General features: G+C 43.2%; 1 protein-coding gene across 1 annotated transcript; it reads left to right on the top strand.

The window, feature by feature from the left end:
• The first annotated feature begins 5,120 nt into the window (after window positions 1-5,120).
• On the top strand, window positions 5,121-6,014 carry LOC110771831 (uncharacterized). Its single transcript, XM_021976179.1, has one exon. The coding sequence runs from the start codon at window positions 5,121-5,123 to the stop codon at window positions 6,012-6,014; it is 894 nt and encodes a 297-aa protein (XP_021831871.1).
• The last annotated feature ends 16,229 nt before the right edge of the window (window positions 6,015-22,243 follow it).

Genomic DNA, 22,243 nt, shown 5'->3' with positions numbered 1-22,243 from the left:
TCATTTTAATGCTCCAACTAATTATTTGACACCAATGGGTATCAAATTAATCCCAACCACCACCCACCCCCCCCCCCCCCCCCCCCCCCCCCCCCCCCCCCCCCCCCCCCCCCCCCCCGAATTTATGTTTGAGTTTCATTTTAATGCTCCAACTAATTATTTGACACCAATGGGTATCAAATTAATCCCAACCACCACCCACCCCCCCGCCCCCCTCTAAAACAAAAAAAGAAGAGAAAAACACTTTAATATTTTTGTTTCTTTGATTTGTGAGGGAAAAACTGTTGTGATTTTCATGAGAATCTGAGTTTTCCAGAAACCGAGTTGGAGAAAATGCACGACTTCTGCTTCCCGATACGGGTTGTTGCTGATCGGTGAAGGAGTATTTGGGTATTTTAGGAAAGGGAGCATAGCTTCTTTTGCTGGAGGTGTGGCCATTGCATTAAGTACCTTATGACAGTTTGAACTAACTTTGTCATCCAGACCAAAAAAAAGTAGCTTTGTCAAAACAATTATTTAGAACGCGTAATTATTTGTTTCATGGAGTTTTTTTTTTTTTTTTTTTTGGATAAGTGTATAATATAATCAAGATTCTTGAAAAAATTGTAAAATGTATTGAACTTCTTTGTCTTTTACCAAAAAAACATAAATAAATAACACTTTCAGTATTATGCCCTTTTTGGTCATTATACACTAGCACAACATTTTCAAAAAAAAGTTTATCAAACGCTATAACACTACTTTTTATACTCACAGCACTTTCACAAATACGAATTACTAAACACTTAGCTGTTTCACTTCACAGATGTTTATTCTCGCAACACAATTGAAGCAGTTTGTTTTAATCAATTTAAGGTTCCGTTAGTTGCCCACGTGGCATTATGGGTTCCACATTTTTGCTTTTTTAAATTTTAAATTGATTAAAATATTATTTTTTTTTGGAAAAAATTGAAGAAACAAAGAGAAAAAAATTTCATCCCCAAAACCACCCCCCCTCTCCAATTTTCCTCTAACCCCATGACCACCACCCCCAACCCCCAAATCCATCCCCCCACCCCCATAGCCACCCTCCACCCCAAACCCATCCCCCTACTCCCAGAAACCACCAATACCAAAATATGGTCCCCTCACCCACTGGTGGCGGCATCTCCCACCTTCTTCCTCAAACTTCATCAACCCGCATTCTCCTCCTCATCCCAAAACCACAACAACAATCCAATCTTCTCCCTCCTCCTGCATTGACGAAACTACCTGTGGAAACCGAATTAATTCGTAACCCTAGGTCAAATAATTCCTTCCATTTGGGGATTATTTGACCCAATTGGGAATTATTCAATTTAATTGGGGATTACCCAATTAAATAGAATGTTACCTAATTAGGTTGAGGATTGATTTGATTCCTACGAATATTCTCAACTAAAGGAGGAGTTACCTTATTAAATTAGGTATTGATTTGATTACCACAATTATGGATTTGATTTATATCTCAAATCCCTAATTAGTCAAATCTCGCCAAATTAGGGAGGAATAATTCCCTTCCATTTACGGAATTATTCCTCTGAAACCCTAGCTCCCGAGACCTCTATAAAAGGATGGCCACACACAAGGGTTGAGGTACGTCTAAAATTACTACTAAATCTCTGCAGAAATTATTTCTCACAAACCCTAGCCGCCACTCTCTCTCTCCCTTTTACACAAGGCTCCGGCTACCACTCACGGCTCTGGCCACCCGGTTTTCACCACACATACATATTCCCGTACCCTATTTTAGCTATCGTTTCTCTATAGATCGATTGAACTGACTTAGGCATCGGAGGGCCTTTGGCCAACACCCCCGAGTGTGGTCCTCTTATTGCTATTCATTTTGCAAGGAGAAAGAGAGGCGGAGAAGACGAAGGAATCTATCAATCGAATATTCCCATGGGAGGAAATTTGATCCCACAAATTGGTGCTTTCATTGAAAGATTCGAGATATACTCAATGCGATGCTCTCGAATTCAAATAAAGGGAAATTCGTTTTCCCCCCTCATTCATTGATTCCATTATCAATCCAAAGTTCTCAAATCACCATGGTGAGAGGCCCAAAAATGAAGAACACGGCAAGAACAACTACCATGGTTGGCGATAATTTCTCTAGGCACCCATGGCCATTTTCCTCTCTGTGATATTAAAAAAAAATGAAAAAGTGGAGACCAAAAGAAATCTCTCTAGACACCCAATGGCCGTTCCCATCTCGGTGATTCTATCATTCCTCTGAAAAACCAATTCAAAGCCTAAAGGAATATCTCCTCTCCGTTTGGCGCGACTGGAGAAAGGCACAACGACAACAAAGGTGAAGAAAAAAATAACGATGCAGAGGAGCATGGAGCTGCTGCTTGCCTACATCTCACCACCACTGGCGGCGCAGCCTCTCCCACCGTGACCGGGAGTCTCTGACCTCTAAGCACAGCGGCTCACATCGACTGCCAACGCCGGAAAGCAACCTAGGTTGCTTCGAGGGAATTCTCCACCCGCTACCATTCACGAGTCGACGACTTCCGCTCTTCGCTTGGCCACACGGACAACACCATCGCACTCGTGGCTGTCCAAACTGCAGACTCTGACGGAAAACTCCATGACCAAAAGCTGGAACCTCGCCGACGAAGCTGAGGAGAAGATGACAGCCACGGCCCAGCATGGATGGGGACCTTCCCGGTGTTGCCTTGCTTCACCGCCAACACCAGCGAACTCCCCGGCCTCTGATTTGCAGAACCCGTGAAGGAAGTTGCCCGTCGAAGTCGTAGAGTCACCGATCTCTTCAGACGCCGGATCCGCCCAGCATTCATGGCGCTTGTCCTTCCTCCACCTCGCAACACCGTCACCATTGCTGGAACCAGGGGGCTTGAACTGGTGGGTTTCGTGAAGCACCCTGTCACGGTCCATGCACTGGCGGACCTATAGAGGCGCAAGGAGGTGCAGCTGCACCTCCCCTTGCCGGAAAATCTTGTGGAGAGGCTAGAGTATGCACCTCTGCTGGTCCCAAGGATCTGCATCTGAGATGTGTTGCAAGGGGTTTCAAAACGAGGAAGATGACTTGGGTTTTTTTGTTTTCAATTTTTTGCAGGCAAACGACGTCGTCTTTGTTATCCTCCATCTCAAAGGACGTTTAATGAAACGGGGAGTATTGATTGATGCAATTCTGACTTTCGTAAAATTACCACTTTAACCATCTTATTATCCTTTAGCTCAAAAAACCTTTTAATTATCCCATAATCAATTAACCATGTGAGCAGATTAGGATTCCCTTCCATCTAGAAAACCCACAACCCAAAATCACTACCCAAATCTCTCGAAGATTTCTCCATTGCAAATTTAAGTGCTCATGGGTTAGTCTTGAAGGTAATATCTCTTGTGGCTTTTACAGGTTATTATTTCTCTCTTTTATATTTTGGGATTGCTTATTCTACTTAGATGAATAAGTACGTATATTTAATAACATTATACTAATTATTATGCGTCAATAATAATTAGTAAATTTATAAATTTTTCTTGTCAAAACAATTGATGTCTCAAAAAGCGTACTCCTCACCATTTAAAATTTTGGCTAGCGCCCGCTATGTATTCAACTAAATGTCTCAAAGAGGTTTTCATGTTTTGTTTGTATTGTTATTTTTTTCATTAATTATGAATGATATTAGTATTGTTTCACGCCAACAATGGTTTCCGCATATACAGGGACAGTTTTTCTTTCTTATTCCCTTATTTACAATTCTCAATTATAATATTAATATTTAATGTTTATTTTGAATTAATATATATTCTTAATAAATGTTAAACAATTAATATTTATTTTGAATTAATGCATATTCATAATAAATATTAATAATGAATATTTTATTATGGAAATATTGCACATACCTTATTTAATAGATTTATTATTTAGAGGCACAAGTGATATTATAGTTGACATATAATCGTGTTTCTATCATGCGTGCTAAATACATTTTATCACTAATGATCAGAAAAATACCAAATGAGTTGGTGGCTAACCTACGAGTCCTTGGTCCACCCGATCAACGATTCTCCGGTCAACTTGATCCACGATTTGTCAGTCAACCCGATGCATGATCCTTCAAGCGAGACCCGCAACCTCATATCACGACTACCTCAACGTCGACATGTCAACCCAAGGCCCCTTGGCCGGATCTAGCCACCCTCGTGGCTCCACCGCCGAGCATGGTGGAACCTCCCATCAAGGTGGGCTCGTTACCACCACCGACCTAGGCCCAATCTTGGAGCAACTTCAAGCGTTCCCTCCGTTGCATCCACGCTCGACGCACGCTCCCGCGTACACCTCCCATGAAACCCTAGCCCGTATGCAGTTGGGCACCACACACTTCTCTCTTCCCGATCCACGAAGTCAAGCAGACCTTAATCAGAGAGTTGACCAGCTAGCTCAGAAAGTTGACCAGCTCCTCAACCATATAAACTTAGCTCAAAACCTTGGCCTTGGACCATTGGGCGAAGAGAGAAGGATGGACAACTGCGCCAACAGGCAGATCGACGGGTGCCGAGCAGGTCGAGCAGGAATGAGCAGACAAGGAGAGGGACAACAACGTGATCAGCTCGCCAACATGTCACAAGCATCCGCAAGCCACACTCAGAGCAACATGCGAGGAAGGTTGGGCCCACGACTTGACATCCGCGCCCGCTTGGGCCCGCAGAGGAATGTTCTTCAAAGGCGAGGCTCCCACAGAGGTCAACCTGACAACCTTCACAGTGAGGACCGCGAGGAAAGGCGCTCCGCTGCTCATTCTCGAAGAACCGATTCTCGTCGACAAGCTACGGAGAATCACTCGCAAGCGCAGTCCACCAACACGCCGCCTAGGCAACGCAATCGAGAAGCTCGAACCTTGCGAATCAACGAGGAGGTCAATCAGCGTCGCCCAAATCGCGAGGGTCGCCAACGTGTCCAACCAGCAATGTGTGCAGAAGACGTTAAGAAGCTTGTGAATGACCAACTTCAAGACTTGAAAACCAGTGGGAACTTCGAAGATGCCCTACGCAAGGAGATGGACTAAGCGAACTCTACGCCTTTCACCGTCGAAATTGAGCAGGAGGCTCCCCCGAAGCGGTTCTCGATGCTTTCGTTTACACCCTTCAATGGGGACTCCGATCCCGAGAGCCACCTAAAACACTTCAAAAGTGTCATGATCCTCCATAAGGCCGACGACGCGTTGATGTGCAAGGTGTTTGTGATGACCTTGCGGGGAGCAGCTCAGAACTGGTTCCACACCCTACCATCCGGGTCGATCAGCAGCTTCAAGGAGCTGTCATACATCTTTGCCAAAGAATACACGTCTTACCGGACAATCAAGAAGAACCCTGACCACCTGTTCAACCTACGCAAGAAGTCCGACCAATCCCTTCGAGACTACATCAAGAGATTCAAAGCAGAAAAGGCCAACATCGTAGGATGTGACGACCGGATTGCGTCCTTTGCTTTCAAGAAAGGCCTTCCAGCTGAACACGACTTATACCGCGAGCTGACTATCGCTCCCAACCAAACTCTGGTAGAGGTCTTCGCAACCGCGGAATGCTATGCGCTCTGGGATGATGATCGAATCGCGGCAAAAAAGTCTACTAAGCAGGAAGATCAACCAACCAAGCGGGCAGGCCAAAAGAGTGACGGATTTGGCAATAGGAACAAGGACAAGCGTAGGTCGCACCCAAAAGAGGACGCTACAGCAGGAGAGAATTACACCAAGTTCTCCATCCCCATACACCAAATCTTAGCCCAAGTGAAGGACAAACCTTGGTTAAGGAGGCCGTCGCCCGTGAAGGGAGATCCGGACAAGAGGGATACCAGAAAATACTGTGCCTTCCATGGGACACACGGACACACAACAAACAACTGCTTTTCTTGGAAAACGCACCTTCAAGAACTCGTGAGAGAAGGTCACTGCACGGAGTTCATTGCGAAGCAAGCCATCCAGCGGATAGAGGATCGTGACACCACCAAGGAGCCACCTTAGAAGGTCATAAGGATTAACATAATCCTCGCCGACTCCGAGGAGTCTGGGCTGACCAGCAAAGAAAAGAAGAGGAAGATCAAACAGGCCATTGTGATCTCCCAAGTCTTGACCGACCTTCCACAGGCGAAAGACGACCCTGTGATCGGCTTCTAGAAGAAAGATCTGATCGGCCTCGATATGCCACACAACGACGCCCTTGTCGTCAGCATTCAAATCGCTTAGGCCATGATCGACCGAATTCATGTGGACGAAGGCAGTGCAGCCAATATCTTGCAATTAGTAGTCATCCAGTAGATGGGCCTAGAAGCAAAGATCAACAAATCAGCCAAGTCGCTGACTGGCTTCAATGGCGCAACGACGGTTAACGTGGGCACAATAGATCTCGATGTCTACTCCCCACCTGTAATCAGCTCACAAACATTCATGGTCATTGATGAAGTCTCACCCTACAATGGCATCCTGGGCAGACCATAGATTGGTAAGATCAACGCCATCACCTCCGCCACTCATCAGAAAATCCGCTACCCAATTTTTGGGGGCGGTGTCGGCCAGATCAACAGCGACCAGGCAATGGCGAGGAAATGCTCAGCTCAAGGGCTAAAGAAAAGCAAGCCAACACAGTTCCTCACTGTGAATCAAGCAGATCTGGAAGGAGTAGAACAACCAGATCCTATTCCTAGCAACTGAGCAAGCCAGAAGGGGAAGGGAATAGCTATCCCCTTATAGCAATTAAAGCATCAGGACCAAATCGAGGAAATCCGTCCGGAGGTCTCTCCTGAAGAAGGATGGAAACCCGAAGAGGACTCGCGCCTAAGCCCAGAAGAGAAGGTGGAGCTGACCACCTTCCCCCAGAACAACAAGGACATGTTCGCATGGTCACCGTCAGACATGCTCGGCATCGACCCGAACATCATCTGCCTTCGACTCCACGTCAACCCAACCAGCAAGACAATGGCGCAGAAGAGACGCAACTTCACTCAAGAGCGGGTCGCAATCATTGAAGCCGAGATTGACAAACTTCTAGCAGCCGGCTTCATTGAAGAGGTCTCCTACTCGGAGTGGCTGGCCAACGTTGTTCTGGTGGCGAAACAAGAAAAGAGCAAATGGAGACTGTGTCAATTACACCAACCTCAACAAGGCATGTCCTAAAGACAACTTCCCATTGCCGAGAATCGACCAACTCGTGGATTCCACCTCCGGCAATCAGCTGCTCAGCTTCATGGACGCCTACTCGGGCTATAGTCAAATCTTGATGCGCAAGGATGACAAGGCGAAAACCTCTTTCATCATCGAGAGAGGGACCTACTGTTACAAGGTTATGCCTTTTAGGCTGAAGAATGCTGGAGCAACCTATCTGTCACGACCCGATTCAAAAATAATGAATATTCCCGAATCATGGTGTGAGTCATACCATAGTCATAAGAATAAAATCCTACAACCATGATATGATGAGAAAATGAGCCACAAATAATACAAATTTACTTAACAACACAAAATTAGAATCGCAGTAGCTTGTAGTTAACTACACACTAAGATCTTTAACAAACGGTTGACTACTTATGAATATTAATTACACAAATCAACAATAAAAGCCCAGCAGCTTAGTTGAACCCGCTTCCTCAAACTTCTTCTTTAATCCTGCACAATCTATTAGGGTATGAGCATTCCAATGCCCAGTAGAGTACCGTCAAACCCCTCAAGATCAGCTATCACAGTTAATCAAAGTGTCATGCATCAACCAACACAAAATATATAAATTATGCAATCATACCAGATAAAATAAATTTGCATATGCGGTGATGCCATGAACTCACTCCCTTCTAATCCCACTAATTCATATCCTAGGGCAACAAGCCTGCATGTCCCATACCATGCGTTTTACCATTGCGCCCATCCGTCCCTTAACCCATTTTTGTTTTGTTTACGAATTTCTCAACTTTCACTTATCATTAGAGGCCCTGCTCCCATCACCTCAATATATTCAAGCTCTGCTCTCGTCACCTGAATATATTCCACATTTTATTCAGATATATCTAAAGCCTTCTCCCACCCCTTAGATATATCTCAAACGACACACACACACACACACACTCCAAAACACCACTATATTTCTGATGCATATGTAGTGCAGCACAAACATCATTTATTTCTGCTGAAATAATGCCACAAATAATAACAATAATACATCAGGCTTAAACACATAAATAATAATATTCACCCAACATCAAATAATATCCACGGAAAAACATCAATAATAATATTCACATAACATCAAATAATATTCATCGAGCAAAGCAACAATAATATTCATATTTATAATACTATATATAAGCACCAAGATTAAAAGTGACATAGCCCAATCATTGGGAAATCAGGAAACCCTACCTCAAGTCCAGCTAGCTTAACCTTGTGCGGTTTCGTCCTCGAAAGTACTTAGAGTAGAACACCTAGTTAAGATAATTTACTGATTAAAATTTATTGGAAATAAGGAAACAAAGTTGAGTGTCCTACGAGTGCACGTAGACCTAAAATCCCAAAATACACTTGACAAGTTGTTTGACCCAATTGTTACTCCCTTAATCTCACATCCAAGCAAGCATAGAACCAAGCGTTAAGGAAAAACTAATCTATTCCCCTCCTATAATAGTTCTACTCTTTGGGATATTTAAAATCAGGTGGTTCGGCTCTAGACTAATAAAGAAAATTTAAAACATCAATTTAAAACTAAAATTTCAGTTTTGCTAAACATTTGGGTTGGAACACGTTAATTTTGAAAATTCACTAAATATTGAGTTTAAATCAAAATAATGTAAAACTTTCCAGATCACAACTAGACATAGAAACATTAAGGATGTCAAAATTTGATAAAAATTAGGGTTAAGGAAGCATGTCAAAATAGAAACCAAAATATACTGGGCTGCATAACGTTCTTTTTTTTTTTTTTTTTTTTTTTTCAGATTTGTACACTTTACTTTGAAAAATCACCAAAATTACAATTTACAACCAAACTGGATAAAACTTTCCAGAGCTGAAGAAAATACGAGAAAGTAAAACATACTAAAATTTCATGAAAATCCAAGTTTAGGAAGTTTTCAAACACTTACTTCAAAACATGGTATGCAGCAGAATCAAAACAATTCCAGCTGAATAGTCTCTACTTTGAAATTTCACAAAAAAATCAATTTAAATTCAAATGGCACAAAATCAACTTTGAAATAACCCTTGAGATATTCATTTTGATGTAACAAAATCCCAAAATGAAATTGGAACAAAAATCACATCGAAATAATCTAGAACTTCACAAAAACACACTTCGAAAGAGATATATATATATATATATATACTTGAGGCATTCTAACCACACTTGGTTTAAAACTAGTACTCAAAGAGACAATAAAAAGATGAGCTTCAAGCCTTCAAAGAACCATTCACTTGAGAAGATAGTGGCTAAATTGAGCAATTTAATGATAAGGAACAAGCCATTTGAGAGAAAGTACACATCTATAACAAGAAATTCAACATAATCAATTGAACAAGTTTTGTTCATACCAATTTTTAGAGAGTTATAATGGTTGCGTTTGGATGATCTTTGGTTATGTTATAAAGGGGAGAATTTGGAGTAACTATCATGAAGAAACCATAGTGTTTTGAGCTTTTGAAATGAGTGTTTTGGACTGAAAACGAGGGAAGGGCCTAAGATTGAAGACTATAAACAAGTTCCACTCTAAACATTCCCAAGGTGGCTAGAGAAGTCCGATCAATCTGAAATTTTGATATGTTATAATAGACAGCATTTCAAACAACTTTGATGAAGGAACCAAAGTCATTTGAGTACAGGAAATCACAGAAACAAACTGAAACCGAGCATACTGCTGTGAAATCAGGAAATGGTAAACTTATTTGTGATCATACCAACGTTTCAGAGCCTATACTAGTCGGATTGAGCTGAAATTTGAGTATGTTATAGGAATCACGTAAATGAACAACTTTTATGAAGAAAGTTTTCTCATTTGAGCTTCTGAAATTTGAGTTCTCGGCTGCTCCAAAGAAGTGACGAATTTTGGATTTTGAAGAGAAACAAAAGAAGAATAAGGATGAAACTAAGGTGAATGAGGAAGAAAAAGATGATACAATGAATGATGAGGATAAGAGTAAAATTCATGATTGAAGAGCCTTAATTAGACTAGGTGAGTCATCCATTTAGAAGAGGGTGATAATACAATGAATGGGAAGGAAGAGAATAAGAAGGAATCTTAGGCTAGGTGAGTCACCATTTTTAGACTAGGTGACTCATCCACCATAGGTTTACAACTCAACCCCAAAATTGGATTTTTTTTTTTTTTTTTGAAGAGAATGTAAGTGGGAAGGGGGGAAGAATGAAGGAGGGAAGAAATGCTTGGCTTACACGTTGCCTCCTACTTTCTTTCTACAAGGGTATTTTGGTAATCTGTCATACATAGGGGTATTTTGGTCATGTTTGTCCAACTTGAAATTAAACCCCACTTAATTTAATAATCTCAAATTCAAAATCACTTGATAAAATACCCATAATCAATCTCCACAATTATATTATTTTTCACTAAAATATGAAAATCCAACTTGAATTTTTCGGGGTATTACACTATCAAAGGCTCGTAAATAAAATCTTCAAGGAGCAGATCGGCAAAACTATGGAAGTCTACGTGGACGACATGCTGGTCAAAGCCCCCAAACGTGCAGATCACATCGAAAACCTTGTCGAGGCATTCAATTTGCTACGCCAGTATCGCATGAAGTTGAACCCAAGTAAATGCATGTTTGGTGTATCGTCCGGCCGATTCTTGGGATACCTAGTCACGCAACGAGGTATCGAGGCAAATCCACGACAAATCAAGGCCATTCTCGAGATGAAGTCGCCTTCCACAGTGAAGGAAATACAAAGTCTGACGGGCAGAGCAGCGGCCCTCAACCGATTCCTCTCAAGATCTACCGACAAGTGCATACCATTTTTCAAAGCTTTGAAAAAAGGACAAAGAGACAAGTGGGATGAGGAGTGCGAAGTAGCTTTTCAGAATCTGAAGACTTACCTCACTTCACCTCCCCTGCTCTCAAAATCAGTTCCATGCGAGGACTTGTTCGTGTACCTAGCAGTGTCCAACTCGGCCGTTAGCTCAGCTCTCATTCGAGAAAAACTAGGGGCCCAACATCCGGTATTCTACACATCAAAAGCTCTCCTCGATGCAGAGACTCGCTACCCGAAATTGGAAAAGCTTATTTTGGCCCTTGTAGTTTCCGCGAGAAAGTTATGACCCTACTACCAAGCTCACCGAGTCATCGTCATGACCGACTTTCCTTTGAGATCAATACTTCACAACCCTGACGCTTCTCAGCGACTCATGAAGTGGGCTATAGAGCTAAGCCAGTATGACCTCCTATACCGGCCAAAAACTGCAATAAAAGCCTAGGCTTTAGCAGACTTCGTGGCAGAATTCGCCTCATCAACCGAAGAAGAGAAGTTGGTCAACAATAAGAAGGAAAAGTCAAAAGAAGACGACACCTCCGTTGAACTTGGCCAACCCATAGATATGTGGCAATTGCCACTAGACGGAGCGTCGAACCAAAAAGGAGTGGGAGCAGGCGTCGTCATCATCACCCCAGATGGAACCCTATTAGAGCAAGCCATCATGCTTGGTTTCCCGACCTCGAACAACGAGCTAGCGATTAAGAAGCTAGCCATCTACTCAGATTCCCAGTTGATCACGAATCAAGCCTCAGGTGAATACATGGCGAAGCACCCAAGGATGATCTTGTACCTTGACAAAGTCCAAGAGCTATTAAAGGCGTTTCCTACCTTCACCATCCAACAAGTGCCTCGGGCGGAAAACGTGCATGCAGACGCACTGGCAAGCCTGGGGTCAGCACTGGATACCCAGTTCAGACGCTCCATCCCGATCGAACACCTTGATCGACCAAGTATTGAAGAAGTAGAGCTAATCGACGCAATGATTGTGTTTACCCGTTTTGATTTGTTTCCGGTAATAATAGGGTAAAGTTCCCCATTAATTCAAAGACCATTGTTTGGTCAATAAATTAACTTTCTTTATGTGTTGAGCGTGCCACTGTTAGCAACTTTTTCAATTCTAACAGACTCGAGAGTAAAAATAACTTGTGCCCCAAGCTATTGACTTTGAACAAACGATTGTGAATTTGGGTGAGGAATATCTCCCAAGTAAGTTCTTTTCTATGCCTTAGACTGGTAAGGACTTTATAATTTTCCTCAATATAAAACCGGTAGTTCTGGCCAGAATTACTGATAATAGACTGAACTAATTCCAGGCAGAACTCCCCTTTTCAAGACTCAAAAAGGGAAAACTGACTATACAAAGACAAAAAGAGGGCTGTACTTCCATTTCTGGCTGGGTAGTTGCCTCTGTTCTGGATTGGATTGGATGTTAAACAACTTCAAGTGCTGGACTCCGGCTGCAAATCGATACCAAAGCTTGATTTTGGTAGAGCTTTAATTCATTTCAAACCCTGGAAGGCTTTTGGATGGGCAGAACTGGGACTTCTCCAGTCTGAAAGGGACAGAAGTGGCTGGACTTGAGCTGGAGGCGTACTGTGGTACCTGTGCTGCTTAGTCAGGGCTCTCCATAAATTTGTTGAGTTTTTCGTTTTGAGAAAACTCAAATTCTGCTTGTCTTGACTTTTGCTGAACCAAATTTGTAACGAGAGAAATCTCGTTATTGTTGACTTGTGAACTGAGATTCAAATCCGAAACAGTATTCTAACTGTCTTTGCTGGGAGAAAAAAGGATGATTCTGCAAGCTTGTTGAGAAGCTTTGGAATTGAAGTGCTTCAGACTCTAATTCTGCTGGACTTAGTTTGAACTTTTTGTGATTAAGTGATCATTTGAATGTTTTTCCTTTGACTGAGTTTTTTGGTTGTGTTGATTGATTGTCCTTTGTCTTTGTTCACCCTCTCTTGTATATATAAGAAATGTTCTTTGAGAGTGGGTTCTCAGTTTTTTGAGATAGTAAGTTCTCAGTTTTTTGATCCCTGTTTCCCGCTTATCCCCTTTTCACAGAGGCAGAGTCTGCTTATTCCTTGAAAATGGTGTTTTCTCCGGAACAGGAAATATCTTTTGAATAATTAAAACGGGATTTGATCTCCAGGCAACTGAGTTTTTTCAGAGACGTTCTTCTTTTACACCTGCCCCTGTTCAATCTTTTATTTCAACCGATTTTGTTGACTTCTCTAAGTCAGGGATCACGTGGGACTGTTTTTAAAAGACCAGTTGGGTTTAGTTTGCTCTGAGCCCAATTCTAGTTCTTCCGAGGCCCAAGTCTCTTTTCTGATTTCCACTGTTTCTGGGCCTTCGACGTTTTGGGCCGAGTTCTTTGTTTTGGCCTGTTTATTCGTTTAACGGTCTGGGCGCTTTTGATGGATTGAGGGTGCCAATTTTGGGCCAAATAGGCGACTTTAGAAGAAATGATGTGGGCCTTTGCTTTTGAACTGGGCGTGCCAAATTTAAGCCCAAACAATGCCCCCATTAAGTCTGAACCGTTTTTAAACGGTTTCTAGATTTAATGTTTTCGGCTATTTAATTTGTGCGCGCCAGTTCGAAATATCCTGTCTCCCACGTCCACCTACGAACTAGACTTCGTGGGAAATTGGTCAGTTACTAGTTAGTTACTAACTTGTCATTATCAGCTTTCAGGTGGCGTCCTGTCTTTCTTTTCCCACGATGTCGAGTCCTTTAAAAGAAATTTGAAACTTCCAGTTCCTGTTCATCTCAAAACCTAGCTTCCTCAGAGTTCAATTTTCTCGGTTTTGTCAGAATCCTTCCCCTTTTCTCTGTTCAATCCTTAATCCCTCCTCCGTTCCTAGCCTGTAAGCCTAAAAAATGTCTTCTCCAAGGACTCGTGCCCAGAGTGCTTCCTCCTTGGTTCCTCCAGACTACATTACCGGGACTGGAATCGATGCTCACGCCTTGGAGGTTCGAAGCAGACTTCATCCTTTTGTTCAGAAAAAGTTGGACGAGAACGTCCTTCATTTGTTCGAGAGTACTCTGACTCTTGGGTCAGCAAGAATTTGAGCCGTTCGTTTCCGTCCAGTGAGGTGAGGAATAGTCTTGTGAAGTGGTCAGACTGGATTGACAAGCTTCATCCCAAATTTGGAACTCACTGGAGGCGGGCAGAGATCTATGATGCAATCCTTTTGTCTAAGCAGTCCATTAACCGGGATGAGAACCTGCTTGCTGCTGCCCTATGTTTCTGGAATTCTGCCAGCAACACGTTTGATTTCCGTGTGGGTCTGATGGTGCCAACCCTGCTGGACATGGCTCAAATCTTTGGGTTCAGGCCTCATGGGAGACCTGTTGATGCCGTTGGTGACTATCATCGAAGGAGGAACCAGGAGAAACTAGCCAAACCCTTCACCATCTCTCCTGCTACTATCAACCAGAACTGTTCCTTCTCTAATTATTTGAGAAAATTCAGTGTGGAGAAGGACAAGGATCAGCAGCATATGCTATTCCTTCTGTACTGGCTGAACAAATTTGTGTTCCCCAACCGTTCCTCTGCTGTTCTGCTTGAGTACAGGCATTTGGCAGAAGCCTTGCACAAGCACACTGATGTTGGACTTGGGCCAACAGTTCTGGCTCATCTTTTCAAGAATCTGCATACTGCCACAATGGAGAGTCCCCTGAACCTATCTGCTCCTAGCTCATTTTGGATGATCCAGATCTGGCTGCAGGTATATTTCCCGGAATTCCGATTTCCTGATATCGTTCTGCCTGAAGACCAAGTTCTGGCCCTCCCATTGATGTCAGCAGAGGTGCCTAAGCGCTCCATTGAAGAATATCTTATGTTCTTCAGGCATTGTAGCAAGAAATTAGCAGCTCAGTTGCAAGTGGTGATTAGAAGGACGTATCCTTGGTTCCGACCTGAATATTGACTTTTTGAAAAGGAGCCAGAAGATGAAATTGCCAGGACAGAATTCAGGGAGATATTCCTGAGTGTGACCCTGTTAAGAGATCTGCCTCATGGGGCCGGAAGGCCTCCAAATTATCATCTAGGGGCGGAAGTCTACCATCCTAATTTCTGTGCAAGACAGCTTGGCTGTCCCCAGGTTATTCCTTTCAAATACTACAAGGGCTGCAATCGAGCCAGTTCCTGGAGGGACTTGGATAATTTGGAGGTGCACAAGGATGCACGGTGCGCAGTGAACAAGATAAAAAATAGTCTAGATGGTCTCTATCCATCCTGGGAGCCAAATTCATCCAGTTCCGCCGACTTTGATGCTTGGTGGAAGGCCAGGTTTCGAGGGATGCCTGCTTCGGCTGCTGCAGTTAAGGTGCTTTTTGAGGGATGGACCTGTGGAAACGTGTTTGGAGGGGCAGAGGCCAGAAGTTTCACAGTTCAGACCATCCAGGACCTCAACAATCAAATCATAGAAGGTAGATTCTTCATTCTGTCTATATTTTCTTGTTCCGTCATCTATATTTGTCCGACAAATCTATTCTGCCTGTATCAGATCCTTCCATGAAGAAAATCATTGGGGAACAAACGTGTCAGGCTGGAGCAATGTTTGGTAAGCTTTGATTTACCCTGTTCCTTCCATTTTATTTTGCTGGATTTAGTTCTGACTTCATATTTCTCTTGTGCAGTTAGTTCTGTCATTGCTGCTGGTGATTTGGAGCCCCCTTCTGGTGATGACGAGGATGAAAACTTGACAGAACCGCCACCTGCTGAGGCTGCCTCCACTGCTGGAAAGAAAAGAAAGGAAAGTGCTCCTGCGCGGGGCAATGTTGCCCAACCTAAGACCTCTGGTATGGTTCTTGTATTCAGATTTCATTTCCTTTGACCTGTTCTGTCCTGTTTGCTCTTCTAACCCTTGCTTGTTCTGTGTAGCTGAAAGTCCTCCTCCTCTCCCTCTTACTAGGTCTAAAAGACTTAGGAAGAGGCGTGAGATTGATTCTGATGAGACAGAGGAGTTTGCTGCCAATCCGAATGAAGCCTCTGGAACTGATGATGAGCTGCGAGAAGCTTTTGAGGCTGTTGAAAAGGAGAAGCAGCAAGAAACAACAGCGGAAGCCCCTTCAAAAAAGAAAGGAAAGGATTTCGACGAAGAGGTGAGACTGAATTCTGGCCACTCATAAATATGATCTTTCTGCTTTTCCTTTTCCAACTCCTGACTTTTGTTCGTCTGTTTAGGAGGAGATCCCGGCTGAGGTGATAGCAGAGAGCATTGCCTTGGCTCAGAAACAGGGCGCTATGTCTAGGACAGAACTGACTAGCTCGGAACTGGCCCTTTCTGAAGACACGGAGGCTGAACATTCCATTGCAGCTCCAGCCTCTGAGGAGCAGCCAGAGGGTTCTGTTTCAGAACCCATGGAACAGCCAGAACCCCCTGTCGCAGCTCAAGCAGAACAAGCAATGCTGGGGTCTGGGGAACAGATAGAGGCTTCGGCACCACTGGAAGCTGCGGAACAGGTAGAACTTCCGGTCACAAGTCTGACAGAGCCGTCTGCCTCGGGGCCTGTGGAGTAGGTGGAGCTTCCTGTTGCAACCCCAGAATCTGAAGCAGAATTAACTGCTACTGTTTCTGAAGCCATGGTAAACCCTTGTCATTTTTGTTTTTGTCCGTTTTTTTGTATTTCTGTCCTGGCCTTGTTTTCATTTAACTTTTGTTCCTTCCAGGTGGAAGTGCCCGGGACTACTGGATCATTGGCAGTGGTAATTAGTCCTTCGAAGCCTGTTCTTGCAGCTGTAAGTATTGCTATGTCATGAATTTTCCTTTTATTTCTGCCCCTTTTTCTAATTTTCGACTTGATCTCGCAGATGCCTATATCCAATCCTTTGCTGTTTCAACCATCACAGCCTCCTTTGCTGACCCAGAATTGGCTGAGTTCGAGGCTATGGACTTGGACGCCCAACTGGATAGGCTGGAGAAACTCAGTTCTACCCCCAGCAAGACCAAATTCAAAGCTGTAGATGAGGGAATGGAGAGGGTAAAGATCTGGCAGTCCACTGAGCTAGAACTGGAGGAAAACAGGGGAGCTATTGAGCAACTGATGAAGGATATGGATCTGCTGTATAGGTAGAACATGGCTCCCAAGCCCATTCTTGAAATAAGTCTGAACCTGGTCAGGGATGTGCTCAACCTTCATGATCGTTATGAGGATCTCAAGCCTACCTTCGAGACTTCTAAACTCTGCAAGGCTACTCATGATGCCAACTTGGCTGATTATGCAAAACAGAAGGCAGAACTGGATCAGATGGTTGCGGGGTACAAAGAGGCCAAGGCTACTGCAGATAAGTTGGAGAAGCAGATTGAGGAGCTCCAGAAACAGCTAGCAGAACGCAGGGAGGTGCAGCGCAGGCTGGGTGCTGGACTGAGTTCTAAGACCAAGGCCACCTTCCTCGTGCAGAGCATGGTTTCAGCCTCCAGGCCAGCTTTGGAAGTTGCAGAAGCTTCAATCCATCAAGGGGTGTTGCTTCAGAAGGAGCTCTCTATTAAGAAGACTAGTCTGCAGGAAACCCTCAAAAAACTAGGATTTTAAAATTCAAATCTTGGATTTGTAATGAATTACTTAGTCACCAAGGTGACTATTTACATAAAAGTTTATTTATTTTTTGGAATTTTGATTTTTCTTGATAAACTGAAAGAAATTAGGAAGCTATAATAATACAGAACTAAAAACTAAAACAGAAGTCAAGCAACGGCTTCAAGTTGTTGCCTTTCTATCCCAGGATCTGTTTGCACAGCTTGCGAATCCCACATGGTTGGATAGAATTTCTTTAACCATTTGCCATTGATTGGTGCAGCATGGACTTCTCCATCTCGTTCCTGTAATTTGTAAGCCCCTAATCCCAGGACTTGGTTGATTATAAAAGGGCCTTCCCAAGTTGGTGACCACTTTCCATAACCAGCTACATGTGTTCCGAGGGGCAGCATTGCTTTCCAGACTATTTCTCCTTCTTCAAAACTCTTGTTTTTAACTCTCTTGTTGTATGCTCTTGACACAGCCTATTTTCCTGCTAAGAGTTTGTTGAGGGTATCAATTCTACTTGCATCCAATCCTTCCAGTTCCAGCAGCATGGCTTGATTATAGTCTTCTCCAACCAGTTCGTGTTGGTGGGCAATTCTGAGGGATTGGACTGCTATTTCCATAGGCAGAATTGCATCATGTCCATAAGTCAAAGCATATGGAGTCATACCAGTTGCTTCCCTTTTTGAAGTTCTGTATGCCCACAAAGTTTCTGACATCTTCTCATGCCATTGCTTTGGATTTTGCTCAAGCATTTTCCTGATAATATTGATTATCACTTTATTACTTGATTCTGCTTGTCCATTGGCTTGAGCATAATAGGGAGTGGACTGGAGTAGCTTAAATTTGAATGCTTCTGCCATATCTAACATATCTCCAGATATGAAAGAAGATCCCCTGTCGGTAGTGATTGATTCCGGAATGCCAAATCTCTGTATGATCTGTTCTTCTATGAAAGTAATGATTTCTTGGGATGTGGTAGATTTAACAGGCTTGGCCTCCACCCATTTGGTAAAATAATCCGTGGCTACAATGATGAAACAATGCTGTTGGCTGCTGGCTGGATAAATTTTGCCAATGAGGTCCATTGCCCATCATCTGAACGGCCATGGCTTGACTACTGGATTCATGGGAACCGAAGGAACCTGCTGGATTGGTCCATGTCTTTGACAAGCTTCACATCCCTTGGAATAATCAATGCAATCTTTCATCATGGTTGGCCAGATATAACCATACCTTCTGATTAGCCAACACATTTTCATTCCACCTTGATGTGCTCCACATATTCCTTCGTGGGTTTCTCCCATGACCTTCATGTATTCTTTCTTTCCCAAGCATCTTAGCAATATCTCATCCTTGCTTTTTCGGACCAGATCTTCATTCCACATAAGATAGTTTGAAGCCATGATTCTGACTCTCTTTTCAGAAGGCAGAATTGGATACTGCAAGTAGTTTATGATGGGAGTTCTCCAATCATCTTCAGTGATTACGGCAGAATTGACATCTACCTCCATTCCTCTGGCCAGAACGGATGGCAGACTTTTCTTTCCTACCTTAATAATCCTCTGCACACAGTCTTCCGGGATTTGTATTCCTGTAGCTATTTGAGCCAGTTCATTGGCTGCAAGGTTCTCTTCTCTTGGGATGGGTTCCCAAGTAGCTTCCCTGAATTCTGTCAACAGATTCCTAGCTGCTACTAAATAGATAGCTAAAGCAGGGTTCAAACATTTGTATTCTCCAGCAATCTGTTTTAAAACAAGCATAGAATCTCCCAGGATTTCTACAGACTAGACTCCGAGTTCTACCAACATTTCGAGGCCAATGATTAGAGCTTCGTATTCAGCTCTGTTGTTGGTGCATTGGAAATCTAACTAAAAAGAATAACAGTGTCTGATTCCCAAAGGTTCTTCTAGAACAATCCCTGCTCCGGAAGCTAAGTCAGTTTTTGATCCATCAAAGTACAGCTTCCAAGGTGTGAGATGAATCGAATAAATGGGATTGTTAAGGCAAACATGAGCTCTTGTCAGTAGATCCGCATTTTCTATATCCAAAGAATCCATATTTTCAATTTCTTCTCCTGGATGATCGGCTAGGAAATTTGCTACAACTTGCCCCTTGACAGCTTTCTGAGGGACATATCTGAAAGCAAATTCTGTGAGAGCCAGAGTCCATTTCCCAATTCTGCCTCTCAACATTGGCCTTTTTAACATATATTTGATTAGGTCTGTCTTGGCAATGATATAAATGGTGAATGGCAGCATGTAGTGTCTGAGTTTTATAGCAGTGAAGTACAAAGCCAGACAAAGCCTTTCGATTACAGAATAATTTCTTTCTACTTCTGTCAGAGTTCTGCTCAGATAGTATACCGCTTGTTCCTTCCCTTCCATGTTGTCTTGGGCTAACAGACTTCCAATTGACGTTCCTGATGCAGACACATAGAGTTTGAGCGGTCTGCCTTTCTTTGGTGGGGACAGAACTGGTGGATTTGACAGATAGTGCTTAATTTCTTCAAAAGCCTGTTGGTGCTGTTCCTCCCATTTAAAAGTCTGTTCCTATTTTAGCCTTAACAAGGAAGAAAAAGGCTGAATTTTCCCCGCGGAATTGGATATGAATCTTCTTAGGAAGTTAATTTTTCCCAGAAGACTTTGCAGCTCTTTCTTGTTCCGAGGTGGTTGAGCTTCTATAATGGATTTTGCTTTATTTTTGTCAACTTCTATGCCCCTCTGATGGACCAAAAAACCCAAAAAGTTTCCTGCCTGTACTCCAAAAATACATTTTTAAGGATTCATTTTCAATCTATGCTGTCTCATTCTTTGGTATGCCTTTCTCAGATTGGACACATGATTTTCTGCTTCCTTGGATTTAATTATCACATCATCTATATATACTTCTAGAGAATGCCCTATCATATCATGGAAAACAGAATTCATTGCTCTTTGATAAGTGGCTCCTGCATTTCTTAAGCCAAAAGGCATTACAATGTATTCAAAAGCACCTATGTGCCCTGGACACATGAAAGCTGTTTTATGGATATCTTCTTCTACTACCATGATCTGATTATACCCTGCGTTGCCGTCCATGAAAGATAGCATTTGATTTTGAGCAGCTCCATCTACTAGCATATCTGCCATAGGCATAGGATATTCATCCTTGGGGGATGCTTCATTCAGATTTCTGTAATCCACACAGATCCTAACTGCCCCTGTTTTCCTTTTCAGAACTGGCACAATATTGGCTAACCAATCAGTGTAAATGGCCGGCCTGATGAATCCTGCCTTGAGCAACCTTTCTATCTCTTCTTTGACTTTTAGTTCTGTCTCCATGGACATTCTTCTTCTGGCCTGTTTGACTGGAAGGTAGCCTTCCTTGATAGGCAGCTTGTGTTCTACCAACTTTCTGTCCAATCCAGGCATCTCGTGATAATGCCAAGCAAAACAGTCTTTAAAATCATGCAAAAGTGCAATGATTTCGTTTTTGAGCGGTTCTTCCAATAGTGCACTAATGAAAGTGGGCCTTGGGTCCTCTTCTGTCCCTAGATTAATCTCCTGTAATGGATCTTCTACTTCTGGTAAGGAGTCATCTAGTGCTGCTGGTGCGAAGTCCAATATTTCCTCCTGTAAACTCTCTTCCTGTTCTTCGATGCTCTCATGCGTGAATTCTGCCATATTAATGGCTGGATTCTGCGCAATGAGTTTCCTTTCTTCCCAGCATATCAACAATCTTGTTGTAATGGATCGGATTGTTGCAGCTCGATCCTTTTCCTATTGATTGGGACTAAACATCGGAGTTCTGGAGGTTCAGAACAAAAGGCCCATTCCAGTCTTCTAGAGAACTGGCCAGACCATCTTCAATGAGCCTTTGGGCCGTGACACCGTGAGGGCGGCCGTTCTGGTTGACTCCAAAGAACGTGAAAGGACCAAGGTCATCATGATAATACCTTGCCTCAAAACACATGGCAGAGGGTAGAAATGGCCGTGGATCGGCCTCCACTATTTCCATGTGACCTTCTTCATTCCAAAGGGCTAGGTGTTGGTGCAAAGTGGAAGGAACACAAAGGCTTTGATGAATCCAGTCCCTTCCGAGCAATGCGTTGTAGGTGGTAGAAGTTGTATTCACCACAAAGAAGGCAATCTTTAGTTCTTTGGTTCCAACTATGACATCAACATCCAGGATTCCATAAGTTTTAGTAATGCCCCCAGCAAAGTTGGTGACAGTCAGGCGTGTTGGAATTAAGTCCTTCTCCGTTCTGCCCATCTTGCTCAACAATCTGTGTGGTAGAAGATTAATGGTTGCGCCTCCATCTACCATTACCTTGGAAATAGGAATACCTCCGAAGTTTGCAGTTATGAATAGAGGCCTGAGGTGATTAGCCATTTCCCTGGTTGGTTTGGAAAAACAGAGCTGTTCTGCAACTTGTGTCATGGTGGTTCCACCTGTTCTGGCAGCAGCTACTTGCTGTTCTGGCACTTCGTCTACTTCTACCAGTTTGCATTCAAAGCTTTCTTGCGAGAATACGTCTCCCTCCAGAGTGCTTCCTTGTCCTTCCGCTGCCCTGAATCTTTCTGATAAGATGAATACCATGTTAATGCCTAGATCGCCTTGTAATAAGTTCTCCAGTTCTGCACCAAAAGCTTCGGTTTCTGCGTCTAATCCTCCATCGTACTCCATCTCTTCTGTCCAGTTTTCTTGTTCTCCCGTT

Source organism: Prunus avium, chromosome 8 (genome assembly GCF_965620075.1).
Source record: "Prunus avium chromosome 8, drPruAviu1.hap1.1, whole genome shotgun sequence".
Taxonomy (NCBI): domain Eukaryota; kingdom Viridiplantae; phylum Streptophyta; class Magnoliopsida; order Rosales; family Rosaceae; genus Prunus; species Prunus avium.
This window is presented reverse-complemented; position numbering and strand designations above follow the sequence as displayed.